General features: G+C 44.8%; 1 protein-coding gene across 1 annotated transcript in view; it reads left to right on the top strand.

Moving 5' to 3' along the window:
- The window catches only part of alox5a (arachidonate 5-lipoxygenase a), an 82,289-nt gene extending 59,194 nt beyond the window's left edge, over positions 1-23,095 (top strand). The window contains exons 11-14 of the mRNA XM_028795938.2: positions 2,840-2,961; positions 5,422-5,522; positions 17,087-17,257; positions 17,617-23,095. Coding sequence (XP_028651771.1) covers positions 2,840-2,961; positions 5,422-5,522; positions 17,087-17,257; positions 17,617-17,796 — 574 coding nt within the window. The 3' untranslated portion in view covers positions 17,797-23,095. The remainder of the gene's footprint in view (positions 1-2,839; positions 2,962-5,421; positions 5,523-17,086; positions 17,258-17,616) is intronic.
- The last annotated feature ends 1,477 nt before the right edge of the window (positions 23,096-24,572 follow it).

Here is a 24,572-nt window from a genome sequence, read left to right as displayed (position 1 = left end):
ATGTTCTCTGCTGTCTTCACTATCCTTTGCAGGCGCTTGCGGTCAGATATGTTGTAGTTACCATACCAGACATTGATGCAGCTGGTCAGAACACTCTCAATGGTGCCTCTGTAGAACATGGTGACGATGGAAGGGGGAAGACTTGCTCGCTTCAGCTGCCTCAGAAAGTGTAGTCTCTGCTGGGCTTTCTTGATTAGTGATGAGGTGTTGTGCGTCCATGTAAGTTCCTCAGTTATTTGCACACCGAGGAACTTGGTACTCCTAACAGTCTCCACATCTAAACCGTTGATGCTAAGTAGGATGTGGGCAGGATGTGATTTTCTGAAGTCCACGATTATCTCTTTTGTCTTGTCAACATTGAGAGACCGATTGTTGTCTTCACACCATGCAGACAGCTGTTCCACCTCATCTCTGTATGCTGTTTAATCATCCCTGCTTATCAGTCCCAGCACCGTCGTATCATCCGCAAACTTGATGATGTGGTTGGTGTTGTGCGTGGCTGTGCAGTCGTGAGTCAGCAGGGTGAACAGCAGTGGACTAAGCACGCAGCCCTGCGGCGCTCCAGTGCTCAGTGTGATGTTGCTGGAAGTGTTGCAGCCCATCCGAACTGACTGGGGCCTCTCTGTCAAGAAGTCCAGGATCCAATTACAGAGGGTGGTGTTCAGGCCCAACCTGCTCAGTTTTACAATCAGCTTTGGAGGGATGATGGTGTTGAAGGCAGAGCTAAAGTCTATGAATAGCATCCTGACATATGTGTCTTTTTTATCCAGATGTGTCAGGGAGAGGTGATGGGCAGAGCATCTACCTATTGATAATGATATGTACTTTTTATATAGTGCCTTTCAAAATAAACTCTACTACAAGGGACCAAAGGTGAAATTATAATATCAATAATTAGATTAGATCAACGTTATTAACCCCAGGGGGAAATCCAGCAGCATACAGCATACGGAAACAGAAAAAAACAAGAATACAGACTCACAGGAGAAATAATACAGCCAATCAATCGATAAATAAATAAAAATAAACTTAATGTCATGCTGATGCTGAGTTGCAGGTTGTTGTCCCTACACTACAACATGAAGTCCTCCGAATCGTCTCCATTATTAATTCAGCCTATGGAGGAGTCACTTGAAAATTTCTGTAGATGTCAAGTGACTGTGTTGTGCTGGAAGTCTGTTGTATAGACGGTGAACAGGACAAGTGACGGGACAGTCCCCTGAGGTGCTCCACTATCACACACCACCATTTCTAGCACACAGTCACTTGGCCTCACAAACCACTGTCTGCTGGTCTGGTAGTTTGTGATCATGTAGAGACATCGAGATTCAAAGCCATGAGCTTTTTCCTCAGTTGATGAGGCAGAATGGAGATAAAAGAGCTGGGAAAGTGAAAGGGTATGATCCTGACTGAGGTGTCGGCTTTGTCCAAGTGGGAGCAGGCTCTGTAGAGCATGGAGATCAGAGTATCCTCCACACCTCTGTGTGTCTGATAGGCAAACTCCAGAAGTTCTGAAACCAGGGGTCCTAGCTGTTTCAGGAGCAACTTCTCAAAGGTCTTCATGATATATGCAGTAAGACCAAGTGGTCTAAAGTCCTGGAGATCACTAGAATGCCCTTTCTTTGGCACTGGGACCACACCGGATGTTTTCCACAGCAGGGGAACCTTCTGCAAATTCAGGGAGAGGTACAACAGGTGGTGAAGGACCCCACAGAGCTGACCGGCACATGTTTTCAGCACCCTGTGGCCATGAAGCCTTGTTTGTGCAGAGTTTCTCCTCACTTGATCAACAGAGACACACAATCCCGGGAGTGGAGGGGGGCTGGAGACCACCAATGTGATTTCATTGTACGCCGTACAGGGTGCAGATGGCAGCTGGGATTCCAGAACCTCCTTAGGTTGTACACAGAGACTTGCAGTGTTGGGGGTTAGCAGCATCTGCCTCGAGATGATAATCCATTTGACTTCACTATAATAGCACCGTTTCAGCAAAAATACAACATGCAACAACCAAACATCATAATAAATCTACCTGCTTGTAAAAATTAATTAATTTGCCTTTTGAGAACAGACCCAAATGAACTCATCCAGACGTCAGGCAGCAAGCGTAAATGCGTATGACTCACGTTAATATAACAGGCTTGTTCCATTTATGCTGCATGAACTAGTCAGGGCCACGCAATGAAGTCACATGGTTGAAATGTGTTTTCTGATTGGTGTTTGTATTCGTATATCAGTTGCTGTGTCTGTGTTCTTATTTTAAACGTCTGTGATAATTCACATTTAATTTATTATAACCAATTGCGCCAAGTCACCAGCTGTGCACTGCAACTGTCAGGTATGTATAACAGAACAATCAATTATACTATGGTTTAATTTGGGGGGCCGTGGAAACATCTTGAAATATTAAATGCGCAGTAAACAGAAAAAGTTTGGGAACCGCTGGAGAAGCCAAACTACCGCAAAATCATGTAACATGGCCTCCTTCTGTAAATGAAGATAAGATGGAGACTTACTCAGGGCAGATTGTGTACACATTTTGGAAATGTTTTCTTCAAAGATCCACAGAGCGATGGATGAAGCTACCAAGTAGTGTGGTAGACAGTAGGACCTTAGGGTCTTTTGAAACTCAACTTGATGTTATTTTACACAATTTGAGTGAACAAGATGGATGAGCTTGTTGAGCTGCATGGCCAGTTCTTGTCACAACTGTCCTAATGTTCTACTGTCTCACCCTACAACTGCCTCATGCTGCATGTCTACCTGCCGGAGAGACTGATGGTGATAACATGTGAAAAGACTGAGAGTGTTCACGACGCTTGTCTGCTGTTTTTGAAAGCTTTGTTGCAGATGTTGTGGAAATCTACTATGACAGCGACGAGACAGTGCAGACCGATGTGGAGCTTCAGGCCTTTGTGAAAGACGTCTGTGTCTTCGGACTCAAGGACAATGAACACTCAGGTGAGTGGCTCTCTGTCCGTCCTCAGACTCAGCCCAGTGGGTTTATTCTCCTTTACTCAGGTTTATTTGTACAAAACTGTAATGGCTGACGACCAATGAACAGCTGGTGGGAGGTCACGAGTGACAAAAATTTTAATGGTGGCCACCTATCCATTTATTCAACTTCAAGCTCAAAGATGAGGGTTACAAGTGCCAGTCCTACCACTGGGCACAACCTCACCTTAACATTTTGCTCCAAAATAAATCAAATAAATGATTCAAATAATTAAATTAATACAAAGAGCCCAAAGCATTTGGGTTCATAGCCCACAGTGAAATATTAAATAGCAAAAACAAAATGTAAAGTCATTTTCACCTAAAAAGGCGTCAGTAACAAGCAGAGCCCAATGAGCACAGAATCATTTCATAGCCATGTTGGTCACTACCTGGGGCTCAGCGGTTAGCCCTGCTGTCTCCGTTCAAGTTCTAGCCTGGTGACTTTCCATGTGCAGTCTGCATCTTCTCCCTGGGTACTCGAGGGTCAATAACTGTGATCAGTAATGGACTGATCGCCCACCCAGTGTTAGTCTCTACCAATACACTCAAAAGCAGCTTCAGGAAATCGACAAATGGCTACCTGTTACAGGAACCCATCTGCAAAGATCAGCCACCTTGATGAGGATGAATGGATCAAAAATGCGTGCCGACTTAACACAAATATCTGTTTGTTTTACTCCAACTGGTCTAAGCAGCAACGAAAGTGGATCTCTAGTTGGATTGTCAGCAGTGGAATCCCTCAGGGTCCTGTCTATGCACCTTTACTTTTCGTGATTTCTACTAATGACATTGATTCTTCTTTAGGTGCTAAACTTGTGAAGTTCACAAATTATACCAAAATTGGAGGGATGGCAGACACTGAGGAGGCAGCAAAAATTCAAAAAGACCTGGACAAGCTTCAGAACTGGACATACTGAACTGGACAAAATGCAGTTTAATGTAGAAAAGTACACCATGTTACATGTGGGCAAAAGGGACATCATTTATAAATATAAGATGGGAGACACTGACGTACAGGGAGAGACCTCTGAAAAGGATCTAGGGGTTTATGTTGACACAACATTTTCATCAACTAAGCAATGTATAGAAGTAATTAAAGAGGCAAATAAAATGTTAGGTTATATCATAAAAACTGTTGAATTTAAGTCGAGGGGTGTTATGCTGTAGCTATATAATTCACTAGTGAGACCACCTCTGCAGTACGGAGTGCAGTTCTGGTCACCACAGCACAAGAAAGACAGAGCAGCACTTGAAGCTGTGCAGAAGAAAGCAACCAAGTGTATCCCAGGTGTTGGAATGAGAGTGTGAAAAAGGGAGCCGAACATCGAGATCATTATGAGTGTGCGAAGTGGGAGGAGTTATCAGGATGTGAGGGGTGGAGACTTCAGTACAAATTAGTCATTGGCTGATTCAGGGCTTGTTATGTTTGCTGTTGAGCCAAAAGAAGCACCTTATAAGTTGATAAAAAGTTACGTTTCTGGAGCATTCAAGTCTGGAAAATCTAGAACAAGAGAAACTCAAGGACAGAGTCTTACCCTGGAGCACGACGCTTGGGCCCTGGAGCTTCACACCGGCAGACACGCTGAAGAAGAAGCTTTCCTGTGGAGACCAAAGACAGGATGGAGAGGTAGCAGAGGACTTCAGGACATGTCATACTGTGACAGACTCAGAGAACTAAACCTGTCCAGTCTCGAGCAGAGGAGGCTGTGAGGTGACACCATCCAGGGCTTCTGTATTCTCAAGGCATTGATAGACCACATCCAGCAGAGTTCTTTCAACTTTAGGGTGGATCCTGCATTTGAGGACATCAATAGAAATGAAGGAGAAGGGTATTTAGGAATGAAGTCAGGAAGCTCTTCTTTGCAGAAGGAGTTGTGGGAATTGGGAGCAAACTGTAGAGGCATGGAGTTGAAGCAGAAACTCTGAGAACCTTTAAGAAGAACCTGGAGGAGACATTGGGACAGCTTAGATATGATGGACAGAATGGTTTTTACTCGCTTGTCAGATTTCTTATGTTTTATTTAAACTGCTATCTTAATTAGTCTGTAAGAGGTGCAGATGATATTATGAACAATGAAGCATAATTAGTGTAGGATTGAGCCCCCTGCAGACTCCCTGTGAGACCATCGGTGGGACACTTCATCCACCAGGCCCTACTTTCCCCAAGTATGGCAAACCTTGTGACACACTTCATCTTGGTAGGGCTCTAGTATAACCTCGAGAAGCTTTACTAAGACTCTTGATGAGCTCTTGGCTTAGCTCAGCTATTAGTGAAACTGACGAGCCTGACGGACTCAATGGTCTCCTCTCGACTGTCAGATTTCTTACGCATTTCTCTTCTTATCTTTTCATCGAGGCTTTCCAAGATAAGATGAAGGCCATCAACTCTAATAATATTTCTGCAATCCTCTTCTTTTCTTCTAGGCTTTCCAAAGACGATCAGCACCATAGACCAGCTAAACGAGTACCTGACTGTGGTGGTCTTCACTGCATCTGCACAGCATGCAGCTGTCAATTTTGGACAGGTAGGACATTCGCTTCTCGGGTTTTACAGAGCGGACCCTTCAGCTCATATTTTGATCTGACACCAAATACAACTTTACTGTTGTGCCAGCAGGACCACTCGAGACCACGTGAAGAGTCAGTGGTAGGGATGGAGCTTCACCCGTGTGGCTTATAGTCACCAACGTCAAGAGGGTGAAGCCCCTATGCTGTCATTTCTTCTTCCTTTTTCCTGTCAGTGTGTGTGACACGCTGGCTCTGAAGCGTCCCTACTTACCAACAAGCAGCCTCTCTGGTTGCAAGGCAATGACTTTTCTTATCAGGAATAATATTTAAGTGGCATGTCTTCAATCCACCATTGTTCATACTTTGTCATATTTGATTTTTTTCTTAGTCCTCGTGTTTCTCTTCTTCTTCAACTTCTCGTATTTCATGTCCTTTGTGAAGAGTTTAGTCGTCCTTATCTTATGATTGTCTTCATGCCACTTGATGTTAAAGCTTTTGGTCACCTTAGCAAAGAATATATTTGGACTTGATAACATAGTTGCCACATTGGGTGGGCCTTTTTTAAAGCTGTCATATATATGGGGGGGGGGGGGGACCCTTTGTTTTGGGCTATTTGTCCTGAAATTGTGCTTCCTCTGGTTTACTGATGATGATCCCCTTTGATTGAAGCAGATTGTTGTTGATGCTGTCTCTCTTGTTCAGTTCACTTATAGCTCCAGGATAAAACAAGTTGTTAGATCTGTTAGTCCCGAGGGCAGACGGCCAAACAGATGATGTCCAGGGTGGGATATGTCTTCTAGTTTGGTTGGTGGCTCGGCTGAGACGGTGACTGCTCAATAGGTCCTCCAGTGAGCAGCTGGTCATCCTCTGGTCAGTGTTGATGGGTCTTCTTAGGGGTCTCCTGTCTGGTGCTGTGTAACTGGCAAACCACACAGAAATGCCACATGTCCTCACACTTTCAACAGAGCAGCCGTAGAAGGAGTCCAGTATTTCCTCCCACTCTCTGCTGTGTCTTTTTCACTACTGTGATGGTGTTAGTAGTCCAGAAAAGCCCCTTATCTACCAGCATGCCCAGGAACTTAACCTTTAAACTGCCACATACTTGGGGGTTAGTGCACCCGCAGATGCCAAAAACTTTTTTGCTGCACTTTTTAATGAAACGTCACAATTCACCAAGAAAACGTGAAATTTTAATGGAGCACATTTTTTTCCATGCAAAGAGCATCACAATTACTGCAACACTGATCATTTTACACACTGCTAATGAACTGTAAAAACTATAAAAAAATCTACTGCAACATTCTATTATTATATGTACGAGGTGCAACTGATGTCATTGATGAAATTCAGTAAATCACCGAGTCAACTGCTCTTGAACTGGCTGCACGTAAGCACACTGAGGCCAACACTGATGCATGCAGGCAAGTCAGGTGGGGCGGCTGAATCCCAGGGATGGTGATGGTGATTCTCTAGGGGGCGCCAGTGGTCATGAGCTGGCTGCTCAACGAACGTACGGCACTGACTGATCAGCTCCGGCGTGCTGGTAAATTGCACTGGGAACTGACTATAGCCAATTGCGGCATTCAATGAATGTCTGGGGGCAGTTTGTTCAAAAAGTCCTTAATCTGGTGGGAAAGTCCAAGGCCAGTGAGTTTGGTCATAGCTTCCATACACGATGTTACAACAGCACAAAATAAGCTCCTCAGGACCACAATGCAACAAATAACAGTACATAAATAATACAGGACCAGGGCAAGAGGTAAAAAGGGAGGACAAGATAAAGATGTGTGGCGACACCGTGACCCCATATATTGTAAAGGCAAAACAATAAATGCACGTTTTCAACAAAAGAACATCCCTAAGGACGCGAGTTTCAGATCAGACTATCAAAGATGGTGACGCTTCCAGTTAAATGCCAGCCAGACAGAAAGAGGAAGGTCCAGGTGGACAGACACCGGAAGTGATGTCAGAGGCGGTGAGGCTGTCAATCATCTGGTCTGTAGTGGGAGGAAGAGAAGAGGCATTAGAATACAGTGCCACCCTGTGGATGGGTGAGGAATTAACCACCATCAAAGTCTTTAAGCTGTCCCCAAGGCGCATGTGTGTGACAAGACACAACAGCACAGCCCAAGTCCACCAACTCTCCCTACACTCCTGAGTTAAAGCGTCATGTTACATGGCGGGCTCTTAAGAGACACGACATGTCGGTGACGCACCTGAAAAAGGCTACACCGTCGTCACGTTACAGCTCTTACCTTTTATTCTTTTCATCAAAGAAACAACCTTGAAGGTTTTTCTTTCTACGCCGACACAGACCTTCACTGACTTTCTGTTGTGTTGTTTAACTTTAGATATAGACAGAATATTTTCATCAAATAAGCAGTTCACAGAAGCGATTAAAAAATGAAAAAAAAATGTTAAGTTTTATCATAAAATCTGTTGAATGTAAGTCAAGGAGTCCTCATCTGGAGTGTTGTGTGCAGTTCTGGTCACCACGGTACAAGAAAGACAGAGGAGAACAACCAAGTGCATCATGGGACTTCAGGACATGTCCTACTGTGACAGACTGAGAGAATTAAACCTGTTTAGTCTTGAGCAAAAATGAGGAAAAAGACACATAACAAATGGGCTCTTATCATATACGAGGGGATACCAAAAAATAATCGGAATGAAAAAAAAAATTGTTTTAAGAATTTTTACTTACTGTAACTTGAGTCTCCTTCAAAGTATTCTCCATGTGAATGAATGCACTTGTCCCAACGGTGTTCCCACTGGTGGAAACATTTTTGGAATTGATGAAGAGGAACGTTGTCCAATCCCTGCAGCGATTTTTCTTTGACTTCCTCCACGGTACAAAAACGCTTTCCTTTGAGTTCTTTTTTCATATGCAGGAACAAGGAGCAAAGATCAGGCGAGAAGGGAAGGTGGCAAGAACTCTAAGACACACAAGTCAATTCAGTAATCTCTTCAATAGTCCGACGGCGATCTCCGTATATTGCATTGTGAACTTTTTCAAGATTTTCATCATTCCGAATTGTGGCCAGATCTTGGTTGGTCTTCAAGTGACATTTTCCCTCGTTTGAAACGCGAAAACCACTCGTAGACTTTAAGCTTCCTCTTTAAAGGCAGTTTCAAGCATCACTACAGTTTCAGCAGCTGTTTTTCCGTAAGAGAAAACAAAATTTAACGCAGACTCGCTGTTCTTTATGATCACCCACCTCAAAAATCGTAGAACACGTTTATTAAGCACCAAGAAAAACCAACACAGATTGCCGTACGAACAATACAGAGCAATGCCACTTGGCAGACTGCCACAGAATACTGTAAGTATGGTACATCTAGCAGCAAAATTCACAACTTAGTCGAGATTGCGTGCCAGGTACAGATTCCGGTTATTTTTGGGTACCCCATTGTAAATTTATACAGTGCATATTTGCTGTTCATCATATTTAAATAAAGTAATCCATGTAAGGACTTTGCTCTTTAGGTTGTACACTCTGGTGGGCCTCAGTCATTCAGACCAATACTCTCAAAACTGAACTGCCTAGCCCCACCTCCTCATGCTAATCAAACATTAATTTCCCAATCAGAGGAACAGTATTCACAGAAGTTCATAGTTATTTGGGGGGGGAGGGGTTATATTGGTGGTGATGTGCTTGGTAGAAATGGACCAACCAATACTGGGTGAGGTGTTGTAGGAGTAGTCTGTAATGTGCTTGTGAAATCCGGCAGCCTTCTTTGATGACCGCTATCTTTGTTAACAGTGTATTATAAAATCATTATAAAGGCCCTGTATATAAAAAGTCTGAATCATATAAACTTGGGAGTTTATAGCATAACCTTGTTTATCATTAGTAGGTAAAACACCAAAAGAAGACAGGCTCGGATTCTGACTTGAGATATCATGTATCAGTGGGAGTTCTCCTACCTCCTCTAATATTTGTCTCCTCCGACCCTCCGCTTTTCACCACCTCCTGCACATTCACTTCGCTTTTGGCCAAACTCCTGTAATGCAACCTCTCTTTGGCCTTCTAATGGACTTGAGTGGCCTGATAATTTGCCGTTTATGATCATTCCAGCCTCAGTGCTTATTCCCAATTACTCCACTAATTTTAATATTTCAGGGGCTCTTTTGATGCTGCTGACTTTTGACTTCCTGTTCCACTCTGTGACCCTCTGTCTGGATTCTCCTGCATCTCCATTTCACCATGTTTGCATTTATTGATTCATGGTTGCTTACCTCTGTTATGCTCCATGATTGTCAGGGGTCAATGTCTGGGTGGCACACTCGTCATAAAACTATCCAGACGACCCCCTAGTAGTTTGTGACCAAGATGGGCACAGCAGTGAGTGAGAGGTAACAACCAGGTTCAGAAAAGTGCGAAGTGCATATTTATTAAAACCAAAAGTAAAATAATAAAGTACAGTGCAGGAAGTGAATACAACATTAAATACTCCATAAAGATAAAGCTCTGCCATTGTGAAGGTTAAAAACAATCCATAAATATTTTAATATCCCTTTTGGAATGTGGAAAGGCATCTGGTTAGTCTCCTCTGTGAGACAAGCGCGGCTCTCTCCGTCTCTGTCTCTCCCACTCACACCGCTGAGTCCGCTCAGCTGGAAGCCATCCCAACAGCTGCAGCCGCCATCAATCGACTGCCATCCCATCAGCCTTCTTTGGCCGAGACACACCCCGCCGGCCCTCCGTCATCCTGTATGCCACATTGACTCCATGTCCACTCAAGTCCCTGCTTGGCGGGGACACCCCTCGGTGTGCCATTGCCTTCACTCCTTCACAGGGGCCAGACCACCCTGTCCCCTCTCTTCTCTCCCACTCTTGCTTGCACCACCAAACTTGCCTTGAAGCCCACTCTCTCCTTGTCCTCCTCCCTTATTGTTCAGCTGCATTTTCTTAAGTATTGGTGGGCACCAGTGCTTAATTACGTGATGCGGAGTGCCAATGAGGCAGTCAGACAGACCACAAGTGTCTGCATGTGTGATCCGCTGACCACCTCAGTAACACCTGCAGCTGATCTCCCACCCTTTAAGGCAGATAGAGGGTTTTTAAGTAATCGACAGAACTTGGGACACCTGTGCAAATTGTTTGCTTCCACTTGCAAGGCTTCATTTACTTGAATTGCTGCAGAACATCTGTAGGTGGTAACCCGTTAGTTGTTCCCTGAAGGAGGCCCATCCGTAATATTCTGAAATTGACTTTTATTCAGTTTTAGATAACCTAAACTTTAAATTTAAACCTCTGGTAGTTTACTGCTCATCTTTTCATGGTTTTAGGCCATTCATTGCATTTCAGCTGATTACATTTGAAGATAAACTGAGGTGTTCTAAATCTTTTGACCGGTGGGTGGTGTATGTGTGTGTATTTGTACGACATATTCCAAGTAGTTTGTACAGATGTTTTCTTATCTGTTATATAGTGCCTTTCATTATCTATCTATTATATACTGCCTTATATATTATATAGTGCCTCTCACATCTATCTATCTATTATACACTGCCTTATCTATCTATTATATAGTGCCTTTCACATCTATCTATTATATATTGCCTTATCTATCTATCTATTATCTAGTATAAATGAGCCTTTTCAGTCTATCTATCTGACTGTATTGCTGTATTTAAAACATAGACCAGAACAACATATAAAACAAGGATAAAGCCGACTTGACCCCGACGCCACTGACTGTTCCTTAACTGCTAAGATTTTTCTTGTCAGTCAGTCTGTGTGTCAATGAGGGACACGTAGCCTTAGATATATAAATGTACAATATATAAAGACTTTATACTTACATAACTAAAATGGAGTTATTTGGTAATTTTTTTTTACTTTTATTTTCTGCTGGGGCTTTGTGCTCCTTTGCCACAATTCTAAAACGGCAGTAGATATTTTTTAGATTTATATAAAATGCTTAACTTTTGAGCACCATTTTGCATGGCAGATGCACACATCGCATGTTTGTGAAGAAACACCTCAACATAAAAAATACCAAACAGTTGTCAGTAATGGATCACCCTGATATTCTCAAGGACCATACAACTAGAAGTTGATTTAATTGTAAATAAATTGTACAGAATCCCGCTAATTTTCATGTTTCATGGTTAGAAACGGGGGGTGCAGACTGGCGCAGGTGGCAGCGGTCCGACCACAAGTCAGTGGTGTTGTGGTTTGAGTTCCGCTGATATTTTTTTTTATCTTATTAATATCTCATATACAAAAATATTTCCGGAGGAATAATAATCAACACAATATCTTTATCCTGGAGGAAGAATACTGGACCAGATTGTTTTAAAAAGCAGTTGGCTCTTCCACCATTCAGTTTTTATTCCTCAGCTGTGTTTGTATCTATTAGGATGCGTGTTTATTGTACGTTATGTTATTAGTTGCATGTTTGATTACATCGCCATTGCTGTCATCTACACACTGGACAAATGACGAGGACCCCCGTGGCACTGTCTTGTCCTGGTAGAGTTCTCTGTTACTCGACTTTCCCCTCTTTGTATTCTTTAATGTGTAGCCTTTGTCAGAATACCTCAGACGTCCCAGTGTTTATAAGGTATTGTACTTTATAACATCTCCCCCACTTCCCTTCTACATCGATAACCTCAGGCAGTTACACAGAGTAAAAGACAAGCAGGAGTTTAGTTACACTTTAAGTAATGTATTGTTGATAATATTCATAAAATAAGAACAATAAGCAAAGTACAAGTGAAAACTGGCAACCATACAACCTGATAAATGCTGATGTTTAGTTTCAGGCGGCACACAGACTTGTTTATTACTTTAAATGTCTCTAGTTGAGTCCTCATTAAATGGCTTTCTTCAGGACAGGCCGCATGCCTGTCTCAATGTGGCCGCCGAGTTGTGCTTCTCAGTGTGGTCTTCTTTTCAGTTCATGATGTGTGAGATGCTCCTTCATCAGGATGGTGAGAGAGAGAGAGAGAGAGAGAGAGAGAGAGAGGGGTAAAGCAAGCGAATGTATGCTTTCTTTGTCCAAATCCTACAGCCAATAGGGCGTCATGCTGCAGAATGGCCTCTGATTCAAGCCAATCCCAAACAGCCATACTTCAGACCAATGGGGGCACACAGGACCTTTCACACCTGCCATCAAAACCATTTGTTGAGCTGATTCTTGCCAGCTCGGTAGATTGACTTTCCTGAGGGGGCTGATTGAGAGAGTCCAGCAGAGCACCACTGGCCAAACTGGTTGTGGGCACTTCAACCGACCCTGTCGTAAAATGACAAAGACTTGGGTGGGGGAAGTTTAGTTAAACATGAAACCATTGCTGTTATTATCAATAATGTAACACTAATATTACATTTGCTTTGTCCAAGTTATAAATAAAGACATACAAAACATTTATCAACTTGTATACAAACTTTGACAGACAACAGCGCGTTCAAGCCGTCATCGCGTGGCAGCAGCCCAATGCGTCAAATCACAGCACCATAAGTTAGGAGCATCAGTGAGTGTTCACATCAAACCTGAGGGTGGCCTCCATGATCACGGCAGTGGCACAATTGGGGATGCCAGGCTGGCTGGTTTGAGTGCGACATCTGTAGGTCTGTGGACAGAGACAGGGAGCTCAGAGGAAGATGGCTGGCCAGACTGGTCGAGCTGACAGAAAGGCTTCAGATCACCACTCTGTACAACAGAAAAGCATCTCAGAATGCACAACACGTCGAAGCCATGAGGTGGATGGGCTACTACAGCAGGAGACCACGTCAGGTTCCACTCCTGTCAGCCAAGGTTGCCTGGTCAACTGAAGAGTGGGAAATAAACGCAGCCTAGTCTGAAGAATCTCAATTTCTGCTGAGGCCCACGAATGGTGGGCTCAGAATTTGGTGCCAACAACATGAATCCACGCACCCTCTCAGCCTTGTGGAGAATGTTCTGTGGCACACTTTGAGGTGTTACTGCCAATCAGTCATTGTTTGAATGCCACGGCCTATTTGAGTCTTGTTAGTGACCATGTGCGTCTCCTCATGGCCACAACCTTCTAATGGCTACTTCCAGCATGATGATGTGCCATGTCACAAGGCAGCTGGCTTCATGACCATGACGTTGAGTTCAGTGTTCTTTGGTGGCCTTCCAAGTCATGGGATCGGTGGAGTGGGAGATTCGCTGCATGAATGAGCAGCGGACAGATCTGCAGTCACGTCAACATGGACCAGAATCTGAAAGGAATGTTTCCAACATCTCATGAAATCCATGTGATGGAGAACTAGGGCTGCTTTGAGAGTAACAGGGGTTCCTACTCAGTTTTAGTCTAGTGGACCTAAGAATTTGCACAGCGTGTCGATATTCTGCACTTTAAACAGATTTCTTTTCCAAGTCCCTCAAGGTCCTTCCGGTGTTGTTCTTTATTGTTCATTCACATGTCTGTTCAGTTCCTGCACAGTTATGGTCGCCGCAGTCCTCGATACGTCACTAGTATTCTCCCCATTGGTCTGCTCCGTCATGAAGGGTCTTGATGAAGGTGTCATCATCAGCCATTGCACTAGAGGTGTGTGTGGTTTACACCCACCAATGACCCTCTGAACTCCATGTCCTTTCACGGCAGGTGTCATGTGACAACATCATCTTATAGACTCGGGGGATGTTTGGCCTCTAGGGGGTGCACATTCACAGCAAGATCCAGCGCATCTCCTGCACCCGTAATGAAGTTTGACCCTCGGGGTCAAGCAGCCACCCCCCCATTCACAAGAAGCACCCTTGGAGGTGTTGAATGTGCTCATCCTGAGGGTTGTCCGCTTGCACGTCCTGTGTGTCACGTGTCCTCTGGGGGCTCCGGTCAAGGAGGTCCACTTGTGTTTGTTTTTGTCCTTTTTGTGGTGAACTCCAATGTCGCTGCCCGGAAACAGTGGAACTGTCCCCATTGTTCAGATCCGAGTGTCACTCTCAGGGTCACACAGGGAGTCAGCATGCGTTATTATTGAACTGGTGTCACCTTGGCCACTAGTCGCACTTCCTCACTATCCTTATCCCACCTGCCATTCTTCTCGGGGTCTCCAGTCCTGTGACTTCTCGGCTTCATCTGACTGTATGGTGGTTTTAAATTGCACTCTTGTCCCCCTCATTGCAGAGCATTGACTGCTGCCTTATGGGGTCTCTACAGCCACCTGGAGGTGAGGAGTGCCCCTTAACAGGTGTTAATGCCCGTAACGAACAGGTGACCCTGCCACTGGTCTGGTCACTAAGAAAAGCACAGCATTAGAGCAGGTCTGCCCCCCAGGAGTATTAAGGGGGTCAGGCCTGACCCATCAGATCTGTCATTCAGTGCACAAAGCCATGCGGAAGCAGCGCCGGAAGGAGCGACTCTTTTTTTGAGCTTCCTTCTGCTTCTGCCAGCCAAGTAGACTTCTGTGGTCAACCTAAAAATAAGATGTGGAGAGGAGAAAATCCAGACCACCGCAGAAGCACTCGGGTCACACGGCAAAGCAGGCATGTTCCTTTTTTTTTTTTTTAAAGCATAAAAGTTGCTGCTTTAAGGTCCGGTGCCCACCCTCCCCATACTACACCCCTAAGAGTGCCCGAGCGTCTCGAAACTCAACACTTCAGAATCGCCCTGTCCAACCCTGGCATGAAAGTCGGCTCTCTGTATGAATTGTGCCGCTGCGAAGGACCGACTTCTCCTTTGCCAGGCTGTTCTCCGCAGGGTCCTGATTTTCTTTGTAAGTCATCTGAGAAACACTCAATAATATTAAACATCGATGGCACAAGTGCCACTCAGCTCCACTGGCACACAGCTTCCAGATGCCCACATGTTCTGCACGTTCTCCCTGTGTCCATAGGACAGCATTTCCAAGACATGTTGGTTAACTGAAGACCCCAAACTGGGTGTGTGCAGGAGTGTGCCCCCCAATGCTGCTGAGGTCCTTCAGACCCTGGAAATGGATTAAGTGGGTTATGGATGGCTGCATGCAATGCTTGTGACTCCAAATTTACATCAAGGGTACAAAGTTTACCCAAATGACTTACAAATTCCAAATGCCGAGTGGAATTGTAGGCATATCTGTGCCATCTGAAGGGTGACGGGCGTCTCGTCTCACTTAGGGCCATACAGCGAGCCAGTAATGGAGGTGAAACTCAACATCTTTCAGCTCTGCTGTCCCATCTCAGCTACTAGGGAGCCACACTGCCTGAAAACAGAGAAATAAGAGGGGCAAACCTGGGGGCACCCGGGGTGTAAACCTCAGATTGAGACGCTGCCTGGCGTGAAAGTCGACATTCAGTGATGTACTGCGACTTGAGATATAAAGAGACACACAAAGTGGACCTTCAAGGCGCCTTATTATAAAAGCAGCACTAGAGGTGGCACACTTGGCGCGTGTTCCTTCGTGGAGCCGTGTAACGTGTTCATGATGTTCATCTTCACTGTCGCGCCGCGTCTATGATGTCCTTCCACAACCCTTTGAAACGCAACAGCAGAGCACAGCATCAATCAAAGTGGCCTCTGGCCAAGGAAGCCCCCTCTCAATCCCGGGGAGAGTGAAATGGAAGCAATTAGTTTCTTTATAGCGCCTTTCCATGATGAATACACTGCTGATTCCTGGTGTCGGTGGCGAGACTCTGGGCTTGAGCCTCTGCCAACAGAGTGGCAGGAAGAGCAAGACGGCTGGCAGCACTCTAAGCGCAGTGACAGCAACTGTAGTGGGGTGTGTGAGAAGGCAGACAGAGTGCCAAAACAGTTGGGGTGCCAACCGTTTCAACTGAACAAAAATGTAAAAATGAGGGCACTGCAGTAAACAATCTGTCAGAAGCCTCTTATTGCCCTCTAGTGGCGTTCCTGGGTAGGGCTGGTCAGGAGTCGTCCCAATGAAACACCAACTTCCTGTGGGCCGGACTAGAAGGGGCGGGGCTTGAAGGGGAAAAAAAGAGACGGTTAGTGACCACGCCCCCTCTCATCCCAGGGCGGGGTGCTACAAAATATCTTAGGTGGGCCTGGCAGGCCACCCTCTGGCACACGTGTGTGTGACACAACTTGCTGATGTGATCAATCAGTTAGTTACTACAGTGGCACCAGCACAAGGCACCCTGCAGTATCAAATACGAACTGAACAACAAACAGGAAAGCAATACACCAAAACCCCTCAATGGTGGTCACCAGCCATACAGGCCAGCCTCATAGACCCCCGACTGCTGCATATTCACATTTACTTTGTGCTTTTTATTGATGAACGTCGCTATATAACATAAACCGACTTCAGATGACTTGGTGATTTATACTTTTTGGTGTGAGGCTGCTGAATCCCCAACTCTGTTACAATCCACAGCTGTTGCAGGGCAGTACTGTGGTACAGACATCAGTGCCCCCCTACCCTCACTGACCCCCTGTCCTGCGTTCAAATCCCACAGCCACTTGTCGTCTCTCTGGTTTTCCTTCCCCATCCCCAAGATAACAGGGACGACTCTGAAGTGGGTCCTGTGACAGACTGGCACCCCCCCCCCCCCATCCAGGGTTTCTTCCTGCCAGGCCAGGCTGCCCCACTGAATTGGGACTGTGAGGTGACCCCTCTCAATGGCCTGACCCCAATTGTGTTCTTTTTTGCTCCTCACGCAGTATGACTGGTGTTCATGGATTCCCAACTCTCCTCCAACGATGCGGCGTCCACCACCTGAAGAAAAGGGCATGGTGACCATCGAGTACATCATTGAGAGCCTTCCTGACCGGGGACGTTCCTGCTGGCACCTGGGGGCCGTGTGGGCTCTGAGCCAGTTCCAGGAGAACGAGGTGAGTCCTAGTGAGCCGGTGGGCCGCCCTTGAACCCTTTGGTATTGGAGGGGACCTGCTATTTAGGGGAGGTGGTGGTGGAGCTGCACCCTTGGGTTCATGGAGCCCTCATGTGAGTCGGGCTTGTCGTTGTCCCCAACTCCTCCAGCTCCACGGAGTCTTTGGAGATGCCAAAGTGTTTGGGCATATGAGGCACAGTGAGATCAGCCCACCCAAGCAGCAGGCCCAGTGCCATCCAGTAGGCGCTGGCACCAGCCCATCCCTCCTGAAGGTGTGTGCACACCACTTCGGCTGGCACTGACTGTGTTTCCTGGCAGGGGTCCAGTGCCCAGATCTTACCAGCTGCCTTCTCTCCACAGCTTTTCCTCGGCATGTACACAGACGAGCACTTCACTGAGAAGCAAGTGAAACAGGCGACAGTCAACTTTAGGAAGAAACTGGACGAGATCACGAGCCTCATAAAGGACAGGAACAAAAACAAAAAGCTTCCCTATTACTACCTGTCGCCGGACAGAATTCCCAACAGTGTTGCCGTGTGAAGTCCAAGGGCTTCTCCCGCCGAGTGGGCCCTGACCAGGCTGTGTTATCTGACGAGCTCATTCCAAAGCCTGACGTGAAACCATCTTTTCACACCTGGTCACACACATTATAAGTTACTGGGTGCCACTCCCTTACTGTTAGCCACCCTTAGTCTCCATCGGGGGGCACTGTGACTAGATGTCCAACTCTCAGTACCATCTAAGCCAGTATGCAGCCTTTCCCTGGACTTGCATGCTGGCTTACTGGTCCTCAGGTTTAGCCCTGGGGTACCACCGTGGGTACAGGCTCTTATTCTAACCAGTTTCACAGATCAGGGGGACCCACTTATAGTGTGGCTGGCCTTTCTTCTTTTCTTATTCACCATTCAGAAAAAGCACTAATAAAAATGCTCACTAAAGGGGGAAACCCCATCACAAACCCCGGCAAGATACAAAAAGAGCTAAGCAGAATCTTCATAAAGTAAAAAGGCTTATTTCCACATTCTGCTAGAAAGCTCCGTGGAGCACAAAGGCAAATCCATAGCAAAGACATTCCAACAGCAGGGTCACAACACACAGACTCACCATGAACCACAAGGAACTGCGGGAGACCCTCCAGATTTGTGGAGCAGCTCCCACCTCTTGGGGTACCACATGGAACAGAAAATACAGCAGATAATTAGCAACAGTAACATTAACATAAATAAAGAACAACAAGGCCATCAATCAAGACTTAGAGCCCCCACTAGGATAGGACCCCCGTTTGAGATAAAACACTCTGCACTCCCCTCAACATGTAATTTGGATGTGACAAACACAAGGTGATCTGATGGGACATTTGCATGTAAAAGAAACTGAGCAGAAGTCCAGCTCTCTGTGCCATCTAAGTCAGCAGGCAGCGTTGCCCAGGACCTGCCAGGTGGGTTACTGGCCAGAAATGTCGTAGTTTTAAACATTTTTAACATTCTTTTACTATTCTTAATTTCAATTCATCTCATTCCTCTGGAGTTTGTCAGTATGTGGATACAATTTAAGGAGCAATCCATGATGAGCAGTGCAGACACGGGTGCAAATGGCACTGCATGTTACACTTCAATGTGTGCTAATTAGTCATAAAAGGCTGAACTGAGTGGTCCTCAAGTGGAGTCCTGCGGACCACCTTAACTGCAACTGCTCATCCCAGCCACCTTCTGCTTCTAACTGGGCTCCTTCCTTTATTAAACTAGCCTTTATCTCCCAGTTTCTGACTTTTTTTGCGTCAATCCTGAAATTTCAAAACAGTTTTACTACATGTTTAGGGGAATGCAGTGAGTACTTGTGTGTGTGTGTTTGTGTGTGTGTGTATATGACTTTCTTTATTGTTCTTTTTCTTTGATTTTAAGATTTTGCTCTTCATGTTCAGGTTATTTAAGCCTTTCTTATTAACTAGTTGTGCTACCCATCTAAGACGGGTTTACATCTAAATCAACATGGAACTCAATATTAACATTTGCATTGCACCATCTGTTGGAATGTATTTTGCAATGCATGTGGTAATAAAATGTATCACATTTGTCATTTCAACACATGGCACATCACAAACATCTGTAGTATTTGTTGGAGTGACAAATACAATGCATATATCTCAGTTATATGCTGTTTGGTATGGGACTTGTAAAAGCAGAGTTAATGTTTGTAATGCGCCATCTGTTGGAATGATAAATACAATGCAGATTTCTGCTACTGTATATGCCATTTGGTATGGAACACTTAAAAGCAGCTTTAATGTTAGTGATCTGCTGGAATGACAAATGCAATGCATTTTATTATTACAAATGTTTGAGATGCACCATCTGTTGGAATGATAAATGCAATGTATATGTCTGTTATATTTGGTATGGGACTCTTAAATGTAGTGTTAATGTTAGTGATGTGCCATCTGTTGGAATGACAAATGAAGCACATACGTCTCATATGCCATTTGGTATGGGATTCGTTAACACAGTTTAAATGTTTGTGATGCACCATCTGTTGGAATGAAAAGTACAATACATTTTATTGCTACTAATATTTGTGATGCGCCATCTGTTGGAATGACAAATGCAATGCATTTTATTATTACAAATGTTTGGAATGCGCCGTCTGTTGGAATGATAAATGCAATGCATATGTCTCTGTTATATGCCATTTGGTATTGGACTCTTAAAAAAGTAGTGTTAATGTTAGTGATGCACCATCTGTTGGAATGACAAATGCAGCACATACGTCTCATATTCCATTTGGTATGGGATTAGTTAACACAGTGTAAATGTTTGTGATGTGCCATCTATTGGAATGAAAAATGCAAATACATTTTATTGCTACTAATGTTTGTGATGCACCCCAACTGTTGGAAAGACGGAGACAAAGCAAACCGGATGGACACAGACAGACACACACACACATCTCCTTTTATTAAGGGGCATTAACTCACAAGTGAACGTTCTACAGACGTAGCTGCCCTCCTTTAGTATTCAGTGTCTGTACTGATCATCACTAATCGTCAAACTCTGCACAAAAAGATGACCTAAAAAGAATATGGGAAATGAAAATTAACATTTAAAGATATGGCCAAAAATACAAATGTCTGGATTTTGATTACATATAAATATATTAGTACTTATTTCTGAATGCAAAATTATAGAAAATGTCTAATTAAATAGTTGGATCGTTTAGAAGGAAGACCAAACCATTTATTTGTGAAACTGCTTAGAATGAAAACCCACAGCCACTGCGGTACCCCAGGACTGAACCTGGAGACCTCGGATTTAGGGTATGTAGCCATTTGTCCTTAGCCTGAAGCACCCAGTTTGGTACTTGTGGGGGGTCAAAGCCTGTGTTGGCAGCGATGGGTGAAGGGTGGGAGTCACCATGGGCACCACTGCATCACACACAAGTGGGAGGAGAGCTGGAGGATGGGGGGCGGTGGTGTAACAGTAGGCAGTGCAGGGTGGGCATCTGTGCCAGGGCCCATGAGGCTGGGGTGGTCCCATGCTGACTGCATGGGTGGCATTTTATAAAGCTTTATTATTAACATGCTTGCCTAGTTGACGCTGGAATGAACACAACTCCATAAAGCTGAATTAGGATTATTAATCTTTCTTGTAGCCGATATGCTTGAAAATTCTTGTTGATGGTGGTCATTTCATAATTGAGGGGCCTAATTTATTTATTTATTTTTTGCTTTGGGGTCTGTCCTATTCTAGTTACGCCACTGCTCTGAGCCTAAGTGTGTGGAGCTGTAAGGACCACCGTGCTGCCCCCCTCACATTTCACGCCCTTCACATTTCCTGACTGACGTCTTGTTAGCAAAAAAAATAAAAACGACTTGCATGTGTGTAGCTTGGAGGTTCGGGGGGCAGCCGCCCACCACCTTTGATTTTCACCAGGAGTTGAGAAGGGGTTTACGATTGCCGGGGAGACCCCTGTTTCCCAAGCTTCTGTTTGAAAAGTATGATTTGTAGAACTTATTACATTTGTAAACTTTGGAACACTCCCTCCTCTCCAAGCCCCCGAATTGGATTAAGCAGGTTTCAGAATATTTTGTTCATATTGTTGTATCAGGAGGTCAATGGCCAGCGGCTCCAGTCGTCATGTGGAGGTCCTGAGTTGGTGGAGGCCCGTCTCGAATCAGTCATGTGATAACATCCCAGCATTCCAGAGTCTGATGATGCGGACCACAGCGGATAGTCACTAGGGGGTGACCAATGGGGACAGGTCACCTCAACCACTGGACCACTGGACGAGATGTGGTTAGCCTGAAAGAGGCAAAAAAAGACCCCTGTTAGAGAATTGGACAGAAAACAAAAGACGAGGGAGAGTCGCGCTAAAGTTAGAAAATGAGAACCTTCACAAAACTGATCGTGGCATTTCTCAATGTGGTCTCCACCCTTCTCAATGCACTTGTGCCACCCGCCTGGCAGTGCCAGCAGAATAAAAAGTTTTGTCTCGTCCTCTCAGCCACTCATGTACCGCTTTCTTCACATCGTCATCTGTCTTGAATTGACGACCACCCAGATGTTTCTTTAGTGGTCCTAAAAAGTGGAAATCACACGGTGCCAAATCTGGCAAATGAGGAGGATGTGGCAATACCTCAAACTTCAGTTTCTCCAGACAAGCCTTGATGTTCTTAGTAGTGTGTGTCATTGTCATGCACAGAAGGACCCCTCGAGACCGCAGTCCCCACTATTTGGATCACATACAACCACCTACACCTGAACACCAGCAAAACCAAGGAGCTGGTGGTGGATTTTAGGAGGCCCAGACCCCTCATAGACCCAGTGATCATCAAAGGTGACTGTGTGCAGATGGTGCAGACCTATAAATATCTGGGAGTGCAGCTGGATGATAAATTAGACTGGACTGCCAATACTGATGCGCTGTGCAAGAAAGGACAAAGCCGGTTATACTTCCTTAGAAGGCTGGCTTCCTTCAACATCTGCAATAAGATGCTGCAGATGTTCTATCAAACAGTTGTGGCGAGCGCCCTCTTCTACGCAGTGGTGTGCTGGGGAGGCAGCATTAAGAGGAAAGACGCCTCACGCCTGGACAAACTGGTGAGGAAGGCAGGCTCTATTGTTGGCATGAAGCTGGACAGTTTAACATCTGTGGCAGAGCGAAGGGCGCTCAGCAGGCTCCTATCAATTATGGGGAATCCACTGCATCCACTAAATAATGTCATCTCCAGACAGAAGAGCAGCTTCAGTGACAGACTGCTGTCACTGTCCTGCTCCACTGACAGATTGAGGAGATCGTTCTTCCCCCAAACTATGCGACTCTTTAATTCCACCAGGGGGGGTAAACGTTAATATTTAACATTATACATAGTTATTGTCTGTTTTTTTCACCTGCATTATTATCATTCTTTAATTTAATATTATTTATTGTATCAGTATGCTGCTGCTGAAGAATGTGAATTTCCCATTAGGATTAATAAAGTATCTATCTATCTATCTACATAGCAGGCTTCACATTGGTCTCCAGAAAGTCACAGTAACTGGCACTAGTGACTGGAGTACCCCTCGGCATGGAGTGTTTGACAATAACTTGAGTGCACGAGTGGCTGTGAGGAGGAGACAAAACTTTTTATTCTGCTGGAATCCAGGCAGGTGGCACAAGTACATTGAGAAGAGTGGAGACTCCATTGAGAAATGACATGATCAGCTTTGTGAAGGTTCACTCCATTGTCTAACTTTAGCGCGACTCCCCCTCGTAGAAAAGCTCCATTATAAAAGTGCAAACGACTATTTCTGTCTCAGGTTCCTCCGCTTACACGTTTTACACGTGAATTTTATAAACACCACCGGGCTGCATTCGATTGTGAACACGGCGTGTCTGTGACCAAAATCCAGTCAATAAAAGCTGAAGTGGAAATAATTCTGTGTTACGACTTTTTTGGCAATTGGTTGTTGTGCTTTGTTTCCTTTTTTTAAAATCATTTTTGTTGCGGCAGTGACGTCACATCGGCACCGTTGCTGATGTCGTTCTGCTGCAGTCGCTGACATTTTGTGCCCAGGCTGCCAGTCGTGTGACCATGAAGACCTTTAAGAAGCTGAATGTCATGATATGATGGTGGCGCAGCACTCAGTATCGCCGTGTTGTGTCGGTGCAGAACAAAACAAACAAATAACTTGGTGGTCGTGCTGCTCAAGTAAGGCGGCGTCGCTAACGGGTAACAAACGGGTACTCCTTTGTATTCGGATACTTGCTCAGGTGTTAACCCTTTTCAGTGGCGTAGCTAGGGGTGGGCGGAGGGGGTGGTCCGCCCCGGGCAGCACATTTTTGGGGTCGGCATTATTGGCCAAAAGGCTCAGAACACTTCACGTGTAAGCAGCAGGGTTCGGGAAAAATATCAGTCATGAATGAAAAAAGTCAAATTCTCTGATTTTCATCCACAAAGGCTTCAAAACTCATTTTCAGACGATCCTTCTGTGACTGCATCAGACACGGCAGTTGATATTTATGAGGCAATAAAAAAATAAACAGAAACATTACACCGATAATAAGTTCTAGGAAGATAAACAACTAATTCACAATTTATAATTTTGTTTCGTTAACAATCCGAATGCGTTCTTGCTCATCCCCACCTATGACTTGTACACTACACCGCTTCTGGTTTTCGCAGCGTAATTATATTAAACTAATAATCAGAACACAGCTTATCAGTGCGTCTGTACTATATTCTTGTCTAGTTGATGCTTATAAATAATTATACAGTGGAACCTCGGTTCATGAATGTCTCGGCACACGTACAAATCAGTTTACGACCAAAAAGTTTGCCTTGGTTCACAATCACACACTCGGTTGACGAACAAGACAGTTTCCCTTCCAGTTTGTACTCGCTGATGATTTCCGCACGTGTTGCATTGTTCTTGGTCAGACATACATGCTTTCGCTGTGAACTATTTGTGCTCTATTTCATTTCCCTTTTGGTTCATACGCACCGATTTGTTCCTCACGTGTTCAGTCTCTCTCTGTGCATTGTTCTCGGTCAGACATGCGTGCTGTGAACTCTTTGTGCTCTACAGTATTTTGTGTGCTTTTGCATTAATTTTGCAGTTAACCATGGCTTCTAAGCAAGTAAAGAGTGGTGAGAAGAATAGTTCGAAGAAAACTGAAATCGAAGTAGAGAAAGAAATTATTGAAAAGTATGAGTGTGGCGTTCGTGTTACTGATCTTGCCGGCGAGTACAAGAAGTCAAAATCTACGATATTGACTATTCTAAAGCAGAAAGAGGCCATTAAAGCAGCTGATGTTGCAAAATGAGTTACAGTGTTAAC

The sequence above is a fragment of the Erpetoichthys calabaricus genome, chromosome 2, assembly GCF_900747795.2.
Source record: "Erpetoichthys calabaricus chromosome 2, fErpCal1.3, whole genome shotgun sequence".
NCBI classification, from domain to species: domain Eukaryota; kingdom Metazoa; phylum Chordata; class Cladistia; order Polypteriformes; family Polypteridae; genus Erpetoichthys; species Erpetoichthys calabaricus.
The sequence above is the reverse complement of the archived record's forward strand: the minus strand, read 5'-3'. Positions and strand labels throughout refer to the sequence as shown.